The 19,951-nt window shown below is 32.8% G+C and overlaps 1 protein-coding gene and 2 long non-coding RNA genes across 3 annotated transcripts; all 3 read left to right on the top strand.

Moving 5' to 3' along the window:
• Positions 1-8,469: 8,469 nt before the first annotated feature.
• On the top strand, positions 8,470-9,144 carry LOC112419048 (uncharacterized). Its single transcript, XR_005644016.1, has 2 exons — positions 8,470-8,808; positions 8,923-9,144. It is a non-coding gene; the product is annotated as an uncharacterized lncRNA (long non-coding RNA).
• A 3,994-nt stretch (positions 9,145-13,138) lies between these two features.
• LOC11405692 (adenylate isopentenyltransferase 5, chloroplastic) lies at positions 13,139-16,220 on the top strand. Its single transcript, XM_003596202.2, has 3 exons — positions 13,139-14,045; positions 15,199-15,311; positions 15,888-16,220. The coding sequence occupies exons 1-3, from the start codon at positions 13,139-13,141 to the stop codon at positions 16,218-16,220; spliced, it is 1,353 nt and encodes a 450-aa protein (XP_003596250.2).
• A 2,227-nt stretch (positions 16,221-18,447) lies between these two features.
• On the top strand, positions 18,448-18,859 carry LOC11406200 (uncharacterized). The gene is made up of 2 exons (XR_003009655.2): positions 18,448-18,608; positions 18,701-18,859. It is a non-coding gene; the product is annotated as an uncharacterized lncRNA (long non-coding RNA).
• The last annotated feature ends 1,092 nt before the right edge of the window (positions 18,860-19,951 follow it).

Genomic DNA, 19,951 nt, shown 5'->3' with positions numbered 1-19,951 from the left:
ATAAATAAATATCTATGTAGGACATTCTAAATATAAAATATCCCTTGAAAATAAAATTATAAAAAATATATATTTTTGAAGGAAAATTATAAAATATATATGTAAATATATTGAATGGAATGAATGCATTTATTATTAACACTTTAAAATTAAGAAGAAAAATGACCCAAATATTATTTGAAAATATTTATTGTAGTTTAATTTTTGACTCAATTTATTGTCATACCTTCCCTGTGTCAAAGAAAGGTAGGGAGCAACTAGCCTTCCTGTCTCTATAAATAGTTTGTAACATATATTGTTTGTTTATCTTTCAAGAGAATATGGCTACAAGAATCAATTGTTTACTTTTTTTCATTGCAATTTTGTGCATTGCTTCTGTTATGACTCCCGGTAACAAATTTACTACATTTTTAACTTATTTCAAATTTATATTTTTGAATGAGTTAATCATTAGTATTTGAAATTTTAATGCACCCAAAAATTCTATCAACCTTCTATTGATTGCAGGTGGAGCAGATGGGATTTGTAGTGGATATTGTAATGCTACTGATGACAATGTCTGGGAATATTGCTCTCAATATTGTGTAAAAAAGGGTTTTAGTTCAGATGCATGGTGTAAAGCCACCCTTTGTTGTTGCCATGATGAAAATCATCTTCTATAAGTCTTTGTACAAGTTTATGTACATAGACTATGTTTATGACATCCATCAAATAAACAAGAAATAATTACATGGATTAATTCAGTTTTAAAATTTACGTGCATTGCCCAAGCACTATTTTTTTGTTAAAAAATATTGTTCTTCATTCTATATTTCTATAATTTATTATCTCCATGAACCTATCATATACAACGTTGATCATGATCCACGAACGATGTTACGTGCAATCATAGAGGCGTGTGAAGGTGCATTGTTTCAATAACCATATTAAATGAAAGCGCATAAGCCCTTAACGCTGGGTCTCAATAATATAAATGATTTTAGATTTGTGTAAATTACATAAATAATCATATCATATCATCATACTCATACTTATTTCTAATCTTTGTTAACACTGCAACTAATCCTCCAAAACCCTAAATTTGGATTTTTAGGCGCCAAAATATTGTGGCCGTTAGATCAATCTATTTGGGTGCCTGGAACATATCAGCCATTGATTGCTTTTTAACGCTTGATTACACACACATCAATGCTAGATGTTAATGCTGGGTTAATTGCATTTACTCTTATTTGACTTGCACGGTTCACCACATTGGTTTGAAATTCAAATTTTCCCCTTCCATATTCCAATGGTGCATTAAATGTGTGTATCAAACCAATATGATATCTTGCTCCACATGATCATATCTTTCTCAAAACAAAACTTCTCTTTCTCTTTCTTTTCTCATAACCGAGTCTATAGTTGCTGCCTCTCTCTCTCTCTCTCTCTAAACATAACTCCTTCATCCCTTTCTCCATCTCCAAACCCTCATCCCTTTCTCCATCTCCAAACCCATTTTCATTTTGCTTCTACGATTGCATAGTTTGAAGCCTATAACAGAGAAATGTTTGCATAGTTTGAAGCCTTCTGTTATTCATAACTAAGCAATGATTACAGAGTAATGGTTATTAATTTCAGGAATCCCCATGAGTTGCATATGGTTGTTCAAAGTCAAACTAATCCTAATTAACATTGCAATGATCTAATCATACCCTAAACCTAATTGCTAGGCGCCAAACTACGATAACCGTTTGATCTTTAACCTTTGTTTCGGCTTTAAAATAAAAATATTTTGGGTTAAAATAATCTACAACTATTTTGTTTGCTTATTATCATAAAAATCATTTTTAGTTTGTTTTGATACTCTCTTACACTTGATTCATTGCATTTATAAAATAAATAGATTTAGAAAAAACTACTTTAATTGACTTTTTATTTTGTGGCTAAAAATGATTTTTTTAGCAAGAAGGATTTTTTAAAAATAAAAAACAAACACAACAAAAATAAAAACAAAAAGTAATTTTTTAGTTAAAAAATTAAACAAACGGGTGTCATAAAACAATATATTAGCCTCTCCATTGTTTATGATCCAGGTGATAGCACGGATAAAAGTTCTAGTTTATATGATATGAACTTACAATTCAGAAAAATGCTATAATAACAAACGCTTTAATGCTCGATTATCAACACACTCGGTGCCACGTTGTCAACTTTTCTTAACCTACCATGTTTACCGGCTCAAAAAGATGGTGTATTTTTATTTTATTTTATTTTTTCTATTTGTTTGTTATTATTCACATGTTCTGAATAATAATTATACTATGCTCCTATGCTATCACCTCCGTGACGGTATTTTTGCATTTTTTTAATGACACATATTTGTATGTTAATTGTTATTAACTTATTATTATCTTTGTGATTATGGGTAGCCAGTAATGGTGATCAACAATAATACAATGGTGAATCGAAGCCTTTCTTAAGGTAGGAATGCACGACAAAAATAATTAAAGAATACGTCCCCGTGAGCTTAGCTCAATTGGTATGAACATTGTATAATTTATGCAGGGGCTGAAGTTCGAATCCCGAACACCCCACTTTTTCACATTTAATTGTGTGAGCTATAGCCACTAAGCTACTAGACAAAAAAAAATAATACTGAGCATATGGATTTAGATAGCTCAACTAGTTTGAACAAATAGGTATGAAGTTGGAGGTCCACTATCACCATCTACAGATTTATAATTTTTTTTTTGTCTGCCATACAATGAAAAAAAATTCCAAATCTGCCATACATGAAAAAAAAAAGTCCAAAACTACCTTTTTTTTTTTTTTTTTTTTTTCCTCTTTCTCTTTATTCCCCGCAAAACAGGTTTGCGGGGGTGTCTTTCCCAGCAATTTCATTTTGGGGGAAGGCCGTGTTTTTTTGTCCTATTATGTTCTTGGGCTCCCGCTAGTTAACGAAGTCGTTCATAGCTTTGCTAGAGTGACTTTGTGTCATTCTAGTTTCCATATTCATATTAGGATTTCATCTTGTATATCTATTATTATTATGAATGAAATACAATAAGTTTCTTCTTGCCAAAAAAAAAATTTGCGCATATTTTATTTTAATTATTTCTAAGTATCATCATTCTAATTATTTATTTTATATATAATTATCTTAGTAATATTTTGATTATTGTCCCTTATATGTATATTTGTTATCGTGTGATAATTTTATATGTATTTATTTGATTTATGAGTAATATAAAATTTGACTACTTTGTTTGTTGATTTATTAATTTATTAATATTTCAAAAATGATAGTAGTTTACTAAGAGTATTTAAGAGACCAAGATTTTATTTATGGACGAGTGGATTGAATGATTAGTGTTTATTTTAGAACTTGAATTAATAGAAAAGTAGACTTGAGCAGACTACTTTCTGCACCACCTGTTTTATGTTGTATTTTGTTACTCGAATTGTGCAAACTCAGTCCTCCTTCATGGGCCATTCGCAGCCCAGCATCTGAGCACCCATTAGTCTTATGTCACAGACCCGCTATTCACACCTACCTTTTCTCAGATTCACTAATCGTGCACCCATCCGTTTTTAGATTGAATTTTCCAGCCACCGCATGGATCATATCATATATGAAGATTAGTCAAGGGGGATAATAGATATGAACTCGGATGGTGGAGGCCAATTTCGTGGCCTTGGGGTGATTTACGAATCTATATGTCTGTGTGGAACTCCTAGGTGACTCGCAGGGGAGATTTTACCACCCAACTAGTTCGGGAACGCGCCCGGGCTCAACCCATGCTTTCTTTGTATTGTTACAAGAAATTTACAAGAAATTTGAATTTTAGTGACGGCCAAAATCTGTCACTATAGGGCAAATTTCCGTAGCTAAATCTGTTGTTATTGCCAAATGATTGTCACTGCTTGTTTTCCACCTTTACCTACGGAAAAAAACCGTAGGTAATTCTAAGGAGATCATTTTTAAAACATTATGGATCTCTACCTACGGTTGCGGCTGTCACTAAAACTTATCATTGTTTTATTTTGCCCAAGCTCCAAAAAATTTATGGCTCCGCCGCAACTGACTCGTGCTCCCACGATGTCGGGACGAACGTATAAAACTGGACAGCTCTAACCGATCATTGATAATATTTTACTAGTGAGACTGTGAAGCACCAAAGTCGATTTGTGAGGTGTTGCTTCAATAGATCACGCTGAACATGTATCCTACTTCACTATCTAGTTAGTAATATGGTACCACGTGCATACAAAGCAGAGGTGAAGAAGCATTGCTTTAACATTCATTTGCTTTGGATTTGTAACATGGTTGATCTAGCTTGGTAATTGGATTATGTGTATGTTTGTATTTGTTTTTATAAAGTGTTGATTATATACGGTTTTGTGTAAAAAAATTGTGTATTCGTTGTTTTACATTGTTACGTGTTTTCGAAATTCACCCCTTCGTTGTATGTATTTGTCTGACGACTTGACCCTGTGCTTGCAAAATCACAGCTTCTACAAGTTGTATCTAGTGTTTTATAATAAAGCAATATTACATTTGAAGACTTCATTTTTTTTTTGTTCGTTTGTGGTCTTGGGAAAGAAACGGTATGCTCTCATAGGTGACATCGGGTTGTGCAGTGTATTATAATTTTTCTTTGTAATCCTTTATATATAATCCTAGCAAACATGCTTACCCTAATTTCCAAACCCTTAACCTACTTTTTTGGCTCCAAACTATCCAGACCGTTAGATCATTGTAATTAGGGGAGGTTAGCACATGAGCCATTGATCAAATCTCATTCCTTGAAAATTGATACACGCGCATAGGAAAACAAAACAGCTGCTGATATATATATGCTCATCCTTTATATATAATCCTAGCAAACATGCTTACCCTAATTTCCAAACCCTTAACCTACTTTTTTGGCTCCAAACTATCCAGACCGTTAGATCATTGTAATTAGGGGAGGTTAGCACATGAGCCATTGATCAAATCTCATTCCTTGAAAATTGATACACGCGCATAGGAAAACAAAACAGCTGCTGATAACAAAACACAACACACGCGTTTTCTCTTTCCCAAAACAAGCACGTCTTTCTTCTTCTTCCTCTTATCATCATCACCACCGCCAACCCTCTCCGCCCCATCCATAGGAAACCAAGCATCTCACCATCTCCTCTTCACACTCCACCCAAACAGACTCCTTTGATTCTAACCATGAAAGAAGCAAGTATGAGTAATAGTGAGTGTAGCAGTATGTTTCAATCACATTTAAGTAGGTTTACTTTATATTTATAACTCTGTCATGCTTCCAAAACATTTTAAATTTTACTTTTCATCATTCAAATTGTTTGAAGTCTATAGTCTATCTGACATGACATGAGAGATAAATTTATTTGTGAAATTGTCTCCACTCTTTTTACATTCTTCAATGAACTCTTTAACAAGTTACTTGCCAATTATGTTTCAATTTGTAGCAGATGTTATTGGAAGTTTATGCGTCGTTCAAAACCACTTATGTAAAATACATGGTGTTGAATCCGTTGGTAGATTTGAAGGGCATATTACTAAGGTGGGTTGCGTGGGGCTGGGAGCTTTTTCCTGCTACTGTTTTGCTGCAGATTGATAAGTATCTCATCGAGGCTTGGTGCAGAAGACTTATTCATGCTGTGCATTTTTTTTGTATAGTCTGCCTGTGGTGTGTTTAAGGGATGGTAGTGAGGCTTTTGTATGCTTGGCAATGTTAGGTGGTTAGTTTATGATAGCTAGCTTCAATTTGGTCATTTGCCACTAAAACAGATTTCAATATTCTCCCCTCATGTATCTCAATCCTAAAAACTTCTTCAGCTGGCAGAAGGAACTCTTCTATTTCTCCTTTATTTCAATTCTCTTATTGATGCGCTCTTTCTTCTCTCTGCCTTCTCTCCCTCGCCGCCTTCTTTGTATTTCTCTGTCGTGTCATTCCGTGTGTAAGTGAAAAGTGCTTCTTTCTTCATCTGTACCCAGCCACAAATTTTTGGGAGGCAAGGGAAAATCATAAGAAGGAGAGAATAATCAGATGTTTGGTTGTTCTTTGTGTGCAAGATCGATGAGAGTGACACCGAGCCACCGACGTTCTTTGAGTGAGACAAGCCTGAAAGATTACGAATTTGTGGTTTTGAAATTAACTCACAATTTCGGAGCTTCAATATCGAATCATGTTTGGTAGTCAATGAGACGCTTTATGCTATTTTACATAACAAATACTTCACATGAAACTCTGGAGAAAAAAGATTTAGTTTTTCTTTGAAACTTTGTGCAGATCTTTTTTTTTTTTAGTTTTGTTTAGTTTTTTCTTTCCATTTTGATTTGTTTGTTCATGTTTAGATTACGGTTTGCACCTCACAAACTTCATATTGTTGTGTTCAAAATAATTTTTATTTCCACAATGAATTAACGTAGCCAAAGACTATCATTATTGATTTCAAATTGGGAATTTTGACTCTAGCAGCCTGCGGTGACGGTTTTTGCGGTGGTGATTGCTTACAGATGCTCAAGTCCTAATATGGAGTGAGTTGTTTCCTTTTTCTTTTATGAACTTATTTATATTTAATCATCTTTTTAAGTTTTTAGCTTTAATTACTTCTACTTTTGCATGTTTGATTGAATGCCTCTTTGAATTTCACTTTCAACACTCATGTCCTTTTTTTGTTACAACCGTGTGTTTTAGAATTTAGATATAGGAATTTAAATTGTCTCTATTCCTGTTACATTCTTCAATGCCAAAATATGTGTTTTAGTAATGGTTTCCTCATACTGACAACAGACTATGCAACCCCATACTTGAAATTGCCTTGAACCGTTCTTTAAGAATTTGATGCATTTTAGTTTGCATATTTTGTAAGGTGTTTGCTATACGAACGAACCTGTTGAAACTATGACATAAAATATTGAATTTGACATCTCCAATGTAAGTGATATTGCCTTATTGTGAGAATTTTATGATTTTAGTGCATGATCCTTCATTTTTATTTTAACAAATAATATCACCAAACTTGCATTCTTCATCAGTTATTTGTTGTATAATTTATTATATTATGAATCACTTACTTTTATGACACAAAACAAGTACTTGGAGACAAGTATAATCAAACATAGATTGTTGATTGCTTATCTTCAAATGTTCTTAAAATGAAAATCAATGGGTGCCAAAGTTAACATGCTTCTTTTGGTTTTTGTACTCAGTGTTATCTAATCTACTCATGATAACTAGACCTTAAATTTGAAAATCTGTCTATATGGATATGTGTATAAGTATTGCGTGGAGATATGGATTCATTTAGGTCCAACCCTCCTTGCTTATCATTTAGACTATCACTGTATGAAGATGTTGATTGCTCATCTATTGCTTCTTTTTTTCCTTTCAATGTTTACTTTGTTAGTTCATGTGAAATTAACTACAACCAAACAGAACTTACATGTGAGATCGGTTTCAAGCTCTAGGAATCTATCTTTCATACTATGTATTTTTTCATGGAAAGCTATATCTTGCCACAATTTTCATTCATACTATTAATGGTGTAGGATCACAAGATATACCACATTGGAAAATGCATATTATTGATTAGTAGTATTAAGTATCTTTAGTTTTATCTACAAAACCATATAAGCTCATTTAGTAGTTTTTTTTTTATTGCTGAGAAAATATCAGTTATAAGTTAACAAGATCCATTTTGCAGAGCCTGATCAGTGCATATACAGGACTAAGTAAAAGTTGTCAAAAGCTATATACACATTGAAAGGCCACACAATTAATCAAGCATTGTTGTGGCTGATATTTTGCAAAATGCATTATGAGCAAAACGCATTATGAGTCAATGAATTAAATGTGTTGTTGTTCTTATGTGAGTCTATTGTTCGATATCTTGCTGGTATCAAACCAATTTTCTGGGCCTGAATATGTTTGGAGTAAAACATGAGAACAACTCAGTGATGGTGTCCTTTATCGGCAACGAATGATATTTCGTGTACAAGGTAATGATTTTTTTTTTCATATTCTTCCAACTTTTTTTTAAATTTATCAACATATACTTGATAGTTTTTACATATAGTCACATCATGTTGAATGTCTATGTATTTTTGCATCATGTTACTATGTATTGGGAGTAATTAATGGTAAATGAATAAGTTGCATATTATAAAATAAAGGTTGGTTTATCTAGCACGTGAATTTAGGATGTTTGTGAAAGTTCCAGTAGGATGCATATGCCACGCAAACTTCCAGTGGGGTAGAAGTTTAATCTATTTAACCAACTAATCGAAGCACATGAGTTTAATGTAATTTACTGCTTAAAACAAAATAACCAGTATAAAATATTCAATCGCAATCCATGCGAGATCTGTTAATGTAATTTATACCTACCATTCAGTAAGCTTTTATAACAATGCCTTCATTGACTGCTGATTATATTAATGTAATTATGTGATGCATTGGTTGCTGCAGATTTAGTGTTAGATGAAGATCAGTTGAAGAGTTATGCACTTGAGTGAAGACATGAATGAAGATTATCCTACAACGCCTAGGAGTGATGTTTCATTGATCAACGAGTCCCATAATAGGTTGGTATTTGATGAAATGAACTATAATTGTAGATTACATCTCATGCTATATAGGTACTTACATGTGGGAAGAAAATATCCATGCTGCCACACGTTATGTGCAAGTGATTGTTGCTTATAAAGAATGTTACTGCTGATTAGCTAAGAATGTTTTTAATTGCAGGTGAAACATCAATTGCAGAATGGTAGTGACAACAGGTTATGGTACATTAAGAAATAAGAAACGCGTTAGTTTACTCACTGAGACTTTGGTTAATTTAACATATGTATCAATCAGTGGCATAAGAAAACTTATAGGAGTAACTAGCATTTATATAATATATATTTTTTATCACCACCAGGAGGTTTGTTCAATAGGGAGATCGTCCTTTTTTGAAGTAAATAATGGCTATACAAGCCTGATCCTGTTTTTGCTATATTTTGGAGCTGATGGAACAGGATTGGAACAAAAGTTTGATATGATGTACATTGATGGCTGCGATCATATTTTATTTTTACATCCATTTTAAATTATGTAATAATAACAACATTAAATTAACCATTTCGAAGTACATTACAACGTATAGAGTGTATCACACACATTTCGTTAATGATATTTGACATCCAAATATGAATAGCAATCAATGTCTTTAGCTATTTATGGGCCGTGCGGCGGCACGGGTAGACGATCTAGTTATAATCAAACTTTGTATTTAGAGTTTTCCAATGTTAGGCAGGAAGCCAAATTTTAGTATTATAAAATTTTCAAATTAGTATGAGTTGTATTTATGAGCTGTGATATTCTTGCCTTGATTTGTTTATTTTGAAAATCCACAATTTTAATAGTCTTAAGAGACATAAATACTTCTCAATATAAAATACTCCCTCGACCCTTTTTATAAGAAAAGAAATTAAAAATCTTCAAAACCAAGACAATTATTAATGGTTGTAAATTGTAATTTTTTTGAATATTTTTACAAATATATCCTCATAGAAATTTATGAAGTATTAAATATATGCACTAATATTAAAAAGACAAATATTAAATGAGGGTTAGAAAAGTCTTTTAAAAAATAAATGTACCTTAAAAATATGACTTTTTCTTATATTTTGGACCAAATAATTTTTCTTATAAATAGGACTGGGTCGGAGGGAGTAAATTATTTTAGGATTGAGGGTATTACAATATGCTTATGTCATTGATCCATAAACACCTTTTACCATAGCTTCACTTGGTTGCATCTTCAGACCTCCGGTTCGGTTGAAAGTCTCTAATGACATTAGGTTGATGCTTGCTCCTAACTCGCACAAAGCTTCACCGACAAAAACAACATTAACGGATACGAGAGTGTTGAAACACCCCTGATCCTCTCCAGTCTCAGTTTCAGAGACATCAACAACTCTTGGTTATTGATACATAGTGGCAGAGCTAAAAAAATTGTTTTGGTGGGCCACAAAAATAAATTATCTATAATATAAACACAAAATTTATGTTATAATAAGCATTAAACACAAACCATCAAAAAAATAATTGTATACCTTAAAAATTCAAGATAATTACCTATACATTTCGATTGACTTAAAATTGGGATAATAAAATGTTCTCAGATAGAGAATAGGGTGGGCTACTGTTTACCAGTGTTTTTGGTAAACAAGAAGGGTTGATTTTTGCTATTACAAGCAGGACCAAACCAAAAATCCTAGGACATGTTGTGCAAAGTTTATCCAGAAATAGAGTGAGCGTTCATCAAATTCATAGGTTGCTTTATGAACAACATGAGTCCGTATGGTGTCTTTCGACAGAAAAAAGGATAAAACAAAAGGAAACATCGTAAATGCAAAATAAAGACTACAAGTTTAAAATGCAGAAACTTAAAGAAAAGGTAAATTGCATTGCATTAAAATAAAAGGTGGTTCGACAAATCATTTTACATACATTCTGTATAACTCTTTTCTCTCGCGCCGGTACTTCGAGTGTTTTAGAATTTCAATAAGTGATTTGCGACCCATTTTCAATATGGAAAACTACTATTTATACATAGCAAAATAACTGAAAAAAATCTAACTCCATGACCAACACTTTTTCAATCAAGAACCCGCTTGTCTCCCACGTTTCCATCAAGGAAACCGCTTCTCTTTGAAATTCAAATTCTTCTAGCCTCAACAGTAATTGCTTGGCTTCGACGAACTTGCATTCTTGTCTCACGTATTGTCGAACTCCAAGGCCTTTAGACCCTTTAACATGCTAAGCCCAGTTTCTGTTGAAATCCTCATGTTGAAGGGGAAGGACTTCGATTCCTAAAAAGATAAAAGTCAATCAATATTGACCGCATTAAATGAGTCTGTCGAAATTACAGGCTACCAGCTGCAAGGTAATTTTAGTTAAAAATCAAAGATATTTGAAAAAATTCCCATATAATTGTTTTTTTGTTGGGTGGACCATGACCCACCTTGGCCCTATAGGTCCTCCGTCACTGTGAATGTTTTTTTTTTTTTTGAGGGGATATTGATGGTTAATGTTATAAAATTGAATTTTAATTAATGTAAGTTATTTATATGTAATCGAGTTAGAGCTTGGTATTAATTGGTGTTACCATTTTGTAACCTCGTTAGATTTTGTAATAAATGGTGTTCATGGTTTCTATTGAAGTTTGTTAGGTTTGCATATGTGTTTAAAATTAATTCGTCTTTGAGTTTTTTTTTTTTTGTGTGAACAATATCTGTCTTTGAGTTGGTCGGTACCTTTAGTTTATTTTTTTTAATTTTTTTTTAAGCTATGATATTTTACTGTATTATTGTGTTCATAATTGGGAGCTGAGTCTAATGGAATATGTTAGACTCTCTCTGCATGGTGAATATATTCAACACACAAATATTACAAAGACCTCTATGTGCGGAGCTTTAAGGAGTGGAATAAGAGTAGTCCTTTGAAATGCATTGCACGAGAGCTGGTCTCCTATTTACTAGCACAAAAGACTTAAAAATGAATACATAGAGGAGGGCAAAGAACTTGACGCAGTAATTCCATATATATTAATTTTTACTAAGCTAATATATATATATATATATAGTTCAATGGAGAAAGACTTATGAAGGACCACTGTGGACGACAACGAACTCAATCCTTCTACACAATAGATCTCAACCCAACAAAATTGTTTTCCTAGGTCTTGAGGATCAGTCCTCTAATTAAATTGGGATGCGACGAGTAACCCGAGGGGTAACTTAAACTCGGTCCCACACAGACGATTCTCGACGGCTTATGCCTCAAGTGGGTCCAAGATTACGTTTAGCAAGTATTGGACAAAACATCAAGGGTCTCCAAAAATAGAAGGTTGACCCCAAGATTACATTTATCATATTTTAGCCGCACTCTCTTAAGCCCACATTGACTTAAACGTCCAAGCATGTGAAGTTACGTACACAACCCTCCTTCAGTGGAGAAGAACTCGTGGAGGACCACAACAAACAACGACAAGCTTGATCCCACTACACAACTAATCTCTACCCAAAAAAACCATTTTCCTAGGTCCAGGAGGATCGTCCTTTAATATTTTTGGGACATGACGAGTAACCCAAGGGGTGACATTAACTCGGTCCATGTTTCAGTTATGTCCTTGTCATTCCTTTATTATTTTTTTTTATTTTCATTCGGTTAGACCTGGCTCAATGCATTATTGTTGGGATGAAATGTAAGACAATGTCGTATTTTGTACAACCCAATAAGACAATATGATCAAACATTTTTATGTTTTTTACTAAAAAATTAATTCAAGTGTAAAACATAAAAGATACACAAAAATTGAGTTCACACATCTCAAACAAAATAATAAATTAATTTACATTTATTTATTTATGAACCAAATTATTAATGTGATAACAAAGATTCGATAACCCCCTCTTCTTGAAATAATTCACACCCTGACTAACAAGGTAGCTAAAAAAATTTGTTCAAAAAGAAAAAGATATCTAGAAAACAATAAATTAAAAAAAGTTTGTATGACTATTGACCAAATTAAAGACAATTATATAATTCTTACTAATAAATTTCTTACTATTTTTATTAAATAATATGTTATAAGGTTTATATTCACATTTATACTAGGTAACTATATTATTATTCAAATATTTTTGACTGCAAAATTACTTAATATTTAATACTTACATACATAACAATAAATTTCAATTTGACCAAAAATAAAAAGAATTTTTTTTTTCCTATTTTATCATTTGAGAAAGACTAAATATTATTTTAATTAATAACAGTTACTACCAGCAATATATTATAAGATATTGCATGGTTTCCTTGAGAACAATATATAGCGCATAGTTGAGTTCACTTTTGTCCTCAGAATAAAAAAACCGTAAGTTTTCTCACCTATTATTCAGAAACAAATTCTAACTGTAATAACAGAGTTTCAATCAACCTTCTTCTTGGTATAACATACTCTCTTACTAAGAAGATAGTTAGGAATAATTTATTTTCGATTTAAATTAGTTCAAATTTACTTATTATTAATTTTCTTATTTTTTATGTTCTGCTTTTTTTTTCTTCAGATTTTTCATCCAGAAAATAACATGGCTTTCACTACCTCAACCCTAGCTGAAAAGAAGAACAAGGTTTTGTTCATATTGGGTGCAACAGGAACTGGAAAAACTAAACTTTCCATCAACTTGAGTACTTATTACCCCGCTGAAATCATCAACTCAGACAAGATTCAAGTCTATAAGGGTCTTGATATTGTCACAAATAAGGTACTGGAATCTGAACGTTGCTCGATTCCGCATCATATATTAGGCATCATCGATGATCCTGAATATGATTTTACTATGAATGATTTCTGCAAGCATGTGCTTGAATCCTTAGATCTAATAATTGGCAATGGACACCTACCTATTATTGTAGGAGGGTCCAATTCTTATCTAAGAAAATTAGTTGAGGACCCAACCATTGCATTTCTTTCAAAATATGATTGTTGTTTCATCTGGGTAGATGTGTCTTTGCCTACTCTGTTTAAATATGTAGGCAAAAGAGTGGATGAAATGGTTGAGGGTGGGATGGTTGATGAGATTCGAGAATATTTTGTACCTGGGGCAGACAACACAAAGGGAATTAGAAGGGCTATTGGGGTTCCTGAGCTTGATTCTTTTTTCGCGATAGAAAAGAAAAGTGGCATTGATGATGCTATAAAGGAAATGATACTTAAGAAAGCTATTGAAGAAACCAAACAAAACACTTGCATACTGGCTAAAAATCAACTCTCGAAGATCCAGAACATGACTCATATGCTTGAATCGATGGTGTATAAAATTGATTCTACGGAAGTCTTTGAGGCCCTTTTAAGGGGAGAAGATTATAAACATTTGCATCAAGAGATTGTGATTAAACCAAGCAAGGAGATAGTGAAGAGATTCCTAGAGGAGACGACTGATGAATTTGGATATGAAAAATATTCAAATGATAATGTGAAACATGCATCCAATGGTGTTTGAAACATTGGGGCAAAAATTAGATAAAAAATATTTTGTTTATTTTCATTTGGGTATGAGAATTAGTTTTCGAGCTAAGAGGAACTTGGTTGTCTTGCCCTCAAAATAAAAATAAAAATTTGTTGTATTATTTTCTTGTGGGAATAATTTTAAGGTGGGTTGAGTTTTAAGGATTTTGTTGTATTTTTGTAATTGATAATACAAAAAATAAAATAAAATGTAAAATTAGTTGAATTCTTACATAAAATTAAGAGATGTTTTTTTTATTTATTTATTATTTTTTTTTTTTATGAACTATATACTTGATTTGTAATTTTCCGTCTTCTTTGTTATTTTCATCTTGTAACGAATAACATTAAATTTTGCGTCAATTATTTCAAACAACAAGACTTAAAAGATTAACAGGAGCTTCATTATATGGTACACTCACAAATTAAAATGCGCTCGTACTCTTGAGCTTCAATATATGGTACACTCACAAATTAACGGGAGCTTCAATATATGGTACACTCACAAATATATTGTAAGTTTGATTTGATTGTGCAAAACAATTGAATTTTTAGTAATAGTTATGATTGCAGAACTTAGCGGTATATTTCATTGTTCATTTAAAGACAAGTAAATATTATTTATGAGATAAGGGTTTTTTTTTTAAGTGCTGAATTCGTAGGATTATTGCGTCCCTCCAATAATCAAGTTGCACCCGCTGATCACGATAATGTTATACACGCTCTACCGGTCTAGGGTCGTCAATCCTACATAAGGTTGTTAGAGTGGGGCATTACTCTATCAGAGGTAATTGAAATATAAAAGAATTGGTATTTCTAAATTGTTAGCTAAAGGCTCTAACTTTATTTATGAATCTTAGAAGTACATCACCTACCCTTTCCGACCTTAGTAGTTTTACAAACAGACAACCCTATGTCGCCTACCTTACCAAAGGAAAAAAAATAGAGCTTATAATGCAACGTTCAGAAAAGATGACCAGGGATAGCGACTCAAGCATATTGTTTGCACCCCCTGTTCCTATGTTTGATTTGATTTCCTAAGTATACCACATTTCCTAGGGCTTTGAAAAGGCATTATACATATAAAAATTAAATTCATTTCAAAAACATATAAAAATTAAACTGAAATATGTCTAACAGGGGAGGAATCCGCGCTTCTGGAGGATGAGGTGACGGAGCTTCATGAGTTATCTACGAGTTTGCACTCAATAGCTCGTGTGCTGTATGAGTTTGCAGAAGGCGAGGATGAACTGGTTACAAGAAGGCGATGCTAATTCAAAATTCTTTCATGGTATTATGTATAACAGGCGACACCGCAATGCTATTTAGTTGGTGTATGTTGATGGGGTTTAAGTCGACGGGGTCCAAAACAATAAAAGTGATGTTTTTAACCAGTTTTCTTATCATTTCAAATCTCTTGGTGTTGAGTGTCCGGGGTGGAGGAACTAAATTTCACTAAGTTGTCTAACGTTGAATCAGGGAATTTAATTCGTCCATTTTCCTTAGAGGAGGTGAAGCAAGCAGTCTGGGATTGCGATAGTTTCAAGAGCCCGAGTCCGGATAACATTAGACTTGGATTTATTAAAGAATTTTGGCAAGAGATGAAGGATGATTTTATGAGATTTTTGATGGAATTTTGTTGAATTTATTGAATTTATTTTGTTTTGGGGTGTTTTGGAATTTTATTGAATTTATTCAAGAGCCCGGGTCCGGATAACATTAGTCTTTTATTGAATTTATTTTTAAAAGATTTATTTTTTATTTTTTTTGGGTGTGTGTGTGTGTGTGGGTGTGGGTGTTCTGCTTTGTTACATAACATTGTTTTGCAGGATCATATTCATGGTAAATGGAAGTGGTTGAGATATGCTATCCATGGCTATTTTGGGTGTGGGGAGTATCAATTTCTCACGGCCGCGGATGAGCCTCTAGATAGGGGTTTCGTTGATGATATTTGGCACAAGCAAGTTCCTTTAAAGGTTTCCTTAAACGAGTGGCGCCTTCTCCTTAATAGAATCCCAACCAAAGACAACATGGTGCGACGACATGTTCTTCAACCAGACGACGACATGTGTATGGGAGGATGTGGCTCAATGGATACGACGTATCATCTTTTCTTAGGCTGTGATACCTTTGGCAGCGTTTGGTCCCTTGTCTGGCAGTGACTTGTATTTCTTCAGTTTCTTACGGTGTGCTTCGCGACCATTTTATTTTGTTTACTAATTTGACGGGTATGCTGCGATCTTCTCATTTATTCTTGAAGGTTATTTGGCTGGCGTGTGTCTGGGTTATTTGCGAGGAAAGGAACAATCAGGTTTTAAAAAATACGGCATCCGATCCTTATAATATCCTCGACAAAGTTAAGCTTAATTCCTTCTTGTGGTTCAAGGCTAATTTGGTTACGTTCACTTTTGACTATCATAATTGGTGGTGTCACCCTCTTTCATGTATGAGTGTTTTTGTTTAAATTATTTTTTCGTTGTTATTTTATTTTGGTAGTGCTCTCCTGATTAGGCACCGGTGACTTTGTAACATACTTTGTGTGATTGTCTTTCGACACGTCTTGTGCGAAGTGAATCACTCTTGTTTTAGTAATATAATTCATTTTGGCTTGTTAGAAAAAAAATATTTATTTGAATTTTTTGTTTTAAATATAATGATCCATTTTGAGTCATTGTTTCTTTTCTCAAATTGATGATTGGATGTACTTGTGAGCTTAGCTCAATTGGTAGGGACAATGCATAAAATATGTAAGGTCCGAGATTCGAACCCCGGCCACCACCAAAAAATTGATGAATCGGATTCTAATTGTTTTTACAGTTTTTTTTTTTTTTTTTGACAAAATAGTTTTTACGATCTTGTTAATTATTATACCAAGAGTTGCATTTTCATTGCATGTCGTATGTTTTACAACTTTTTCATTATAATTCGTTAAAAAAAACTATTTCATCATAAAAATATATATCAAAGGGTAAATATATGTTTACCCCTTTAATATTAGCGGTTTTTGATTTGCCCCTTTGTAAAAAAAATTGTTTAGATTGTAAACCTGTAATTTGAAGATTATTTGGTTTTGGACCTTCATGACGTCAAATTTCAAAATTTATGATACTTTCGCCCCTTGTAATTTGAGCGATTTCAATTTACCCCCTGCCATATTATCGATTTTGTACCGTCAAAATTTACTCCGAAATTTTATTATTTAAAGAATCACTAATAAAATTCCACATCTAGAAGCCCATTTACTCCGAAATTTAGACAAAAATGGAATTGTGATTATGGGATCTTGGATAGAAATGGGGGATATTTTAGTGGGTAAGTTAACACCTCCAATGGAGAAAGAATCCTTATATGCTCCGGAAGTTAGATTATTACGAGCTATACTTTGAATTCAAGTATCTACCTCAAAGGAAACTTGTCTAAAACTACCTATAGGTGGTAGGGGCAGAGTTATTGATATGAGATGGAATAAAAAAAAGCAGGTTCTAGCTATAATCCAGAAACGATTCACAAACGCGCACACAGAAAACGTGAAAAGTGATAAAGTGGCCAAGAGACATGGAATTAAGGTATCATTTCAAAGATTTTGTCTAGATCACAAGATGTGTCTTAGTTGCAAGATGGAAGAACCATTGATATGGTCTTCAACCCATTAGGGGTACCCTCGCAAATGAATGTAGGACAAATATTGCAATGTTCTCTCGGATTTGCTGGGGACTATGCTAAATAGAGATTATCGAAAAGCACCTTTTGATGAGAGATATGAGCGAATTTCAGTTTACCCCCTACTCTATCATCAATTTTGTACCATCAAAATTTATCAAGGTTTAAAACCGAAGAATCTTTAAATTACAGGGTTGGAATCTAAATTTTTTTTTTTTTTACAGAGGGTAAACCAAAAACCACTAATATTACATGGATAGACATATCACTAAGAAAGAGCAATGTGATGTAAATATTAATGGGATTCAATATAGAGGGAGTTTTTGTCAAGTGTGATTTGGTAATGAATATAAAGATTTGTATTGCTATTCCAAAATAGGGAATATAGAGCACATTTACTTACCAAATAATTTCTGGCCTTTGATTGAATTACAATGAATGATTAGGATTCGGTGTCAAAGTTTAGTTTCACACCAAGGTTTCATTTGATCCTAACTCTTTTTTCATTATTCCTACAATTAACCTGGTTATCGTTCAATACAATTGTATTATTGTTTTGAGATTTTCTCCCTATGAATCACGAATGGTTATAAAAGAATTAGAATGCAATGAAAGGTTGATTGATGCATACTATTTATATTAGACCTTTAATTGAATTGTCTGAAGAGACAAGCATGATACATGGATGCACCTAAAAGACTTTTGATAATGACACTAGTTTTGTCAAGGTTTCCTTCCAAATCCTTAAGTGCTAAAATAATTCATTATGGAAAATACAATGTTTGTGATATGGAAAAGAGAAGAAAAAAATATGTATGAAATTCTCAAGTATGTTTATGTTATGCTTATCATGATTTTCATATTTTTGGTTGCATGCAATGCAGAAGCTGGTAAGTGAATTTTCTCATCATTTTCAGATTTTTTTATTTGCCTTATAGCTTCCCTCTAATTTACATTTTTATCTTTTTATTTTACATTGCAGGAGAAAGAGAAGAAATTACCCCTTGTAATACTGACTTTAATTGTCCTTCTTCTTTGTGTACCTTTCCATTGAAATTACTCAAACCAATTTGTACTAATCATCAATGTATCTGCCAACATATATAGTTAAATTGAAAATTATATCTTATTTTTAAGCCTATATAATTTTATTTACACTTCATCTTTTTGTAACTTTTATGATTCTCATTTCAGCATATATTGCTTTAACCATTCAATTTTCTTAACACATCCTAAAGCGTATATTATACAAGTGTAATGACCTTTGTTGAGGAATGTTAGCAACACTCTCTTTTGAGCACTCTCTTTAGCACTCACTCCTTTATTGGGTGAAATCAATGTATGTCCCTCCACTTTATGTGGATTCCATTTCCATAGTGTAGGTCCTACATTTATTTCACCCAATAAAAGATTGAGTGCTAGAGAGAGTGTTGCTAGCACTCCTCAACCTTTGTTTACTGGCTATAAATACTTCTACGAAGCATGTGGATCCATCTAACTTTGGATTGAGCAAAGAAGAGTTTCCTCACAATTTGGTGGAAAAGGTGTTGTCTAGTTAAATTGAATCGTAGTAGTACTATATATATTGCTTGTAACACTGAAACCCTAATCATCGCAGTAATATAAACGGAATTATAGCTGCTTTATAGCCATAGATAAGCACCATTGGACGAGCTGTGTTAACAAATATCATGTGTTCATTGTCTTTTACTTTCGTTTTCTTATTTATATTTTGTTACTAGTTGTTGCTCTAACAGTTTCCCATTACATGGACAAGTCTACAACATTTTGAAGTAGCAATAAACGCCACAAAAAAAGGAGTTTAAATTGTGTCCCTTTTAAAATTTTGGTTTTGAATCTTACAAAGTTATATACTCAAAAATATTATTGGTAAATTAAAGGTTAGACAAATGAGGATCAGATTGTTCTAGATAGTATAAAAGTTAGTACAAACAAAGTACCAAATTGTTCAGGATAAGAGTTATGCAATTAATGTAAGTTAGGACAACATCGTTCTGCATAGTGTAATAACAATATTATGAAAGTGGAAGTGTGTGATTTGTGTTTAAGACATATTAAAAGATAATGGTAAGAAAATCACACAAGAAAGTTATCATGATTTGTCCAATGTGGGCTTGTCCAATCCCCAATTTTTTTGTGAGATTATCCATTATAGTTTCCAACTATCATAGACTCTTTAGATAAATAACAATGCTCTTTTCTTTATTACACT

This window comes from Medicago truncatula, chromosome 2 (genome assembly GCF_003473485.1).
Source record: "Medicago truncatula cultivar Jemalong A17 chromosome 2, MtrunA17r5.0-ANR, whole genome shotgun sequence".
NCBI classification, from domain to species: Eukaryota; Viridiplantae; Streptophyta; class Magnoliopsida; order Fabales; family Fabaceae; genus Medicago; species Medicago truncatula.
This window is presented reverse-complemented; position numbering and strand designations above follow the sequence as displayed.

Bases quoted from the DNA above. Each gene is read 5' to 3' on its own strand.
- LOC11405692 (XM_003596202.2), top strand. From the start codon at position 13,139: ATGGCTTTCACTACCTCAACCCTAGCTGAAAAGAAGAACAAGGTTTTG. The intron at 14,046-15,198 runs GTGTTTGAAACA...TATGTCTAACAG, and splicing joins TGTGAAACATGCATCCAATG to GGGAGGAATCCGCGCTTCTG. The intron at 15,312-15,887 runs GTTACAAGAAGG...ATTGTTTTGCAG, and splicing joins CAGAAGGCGAGGATGAACTG to GATCATATTCATGGTAAATG.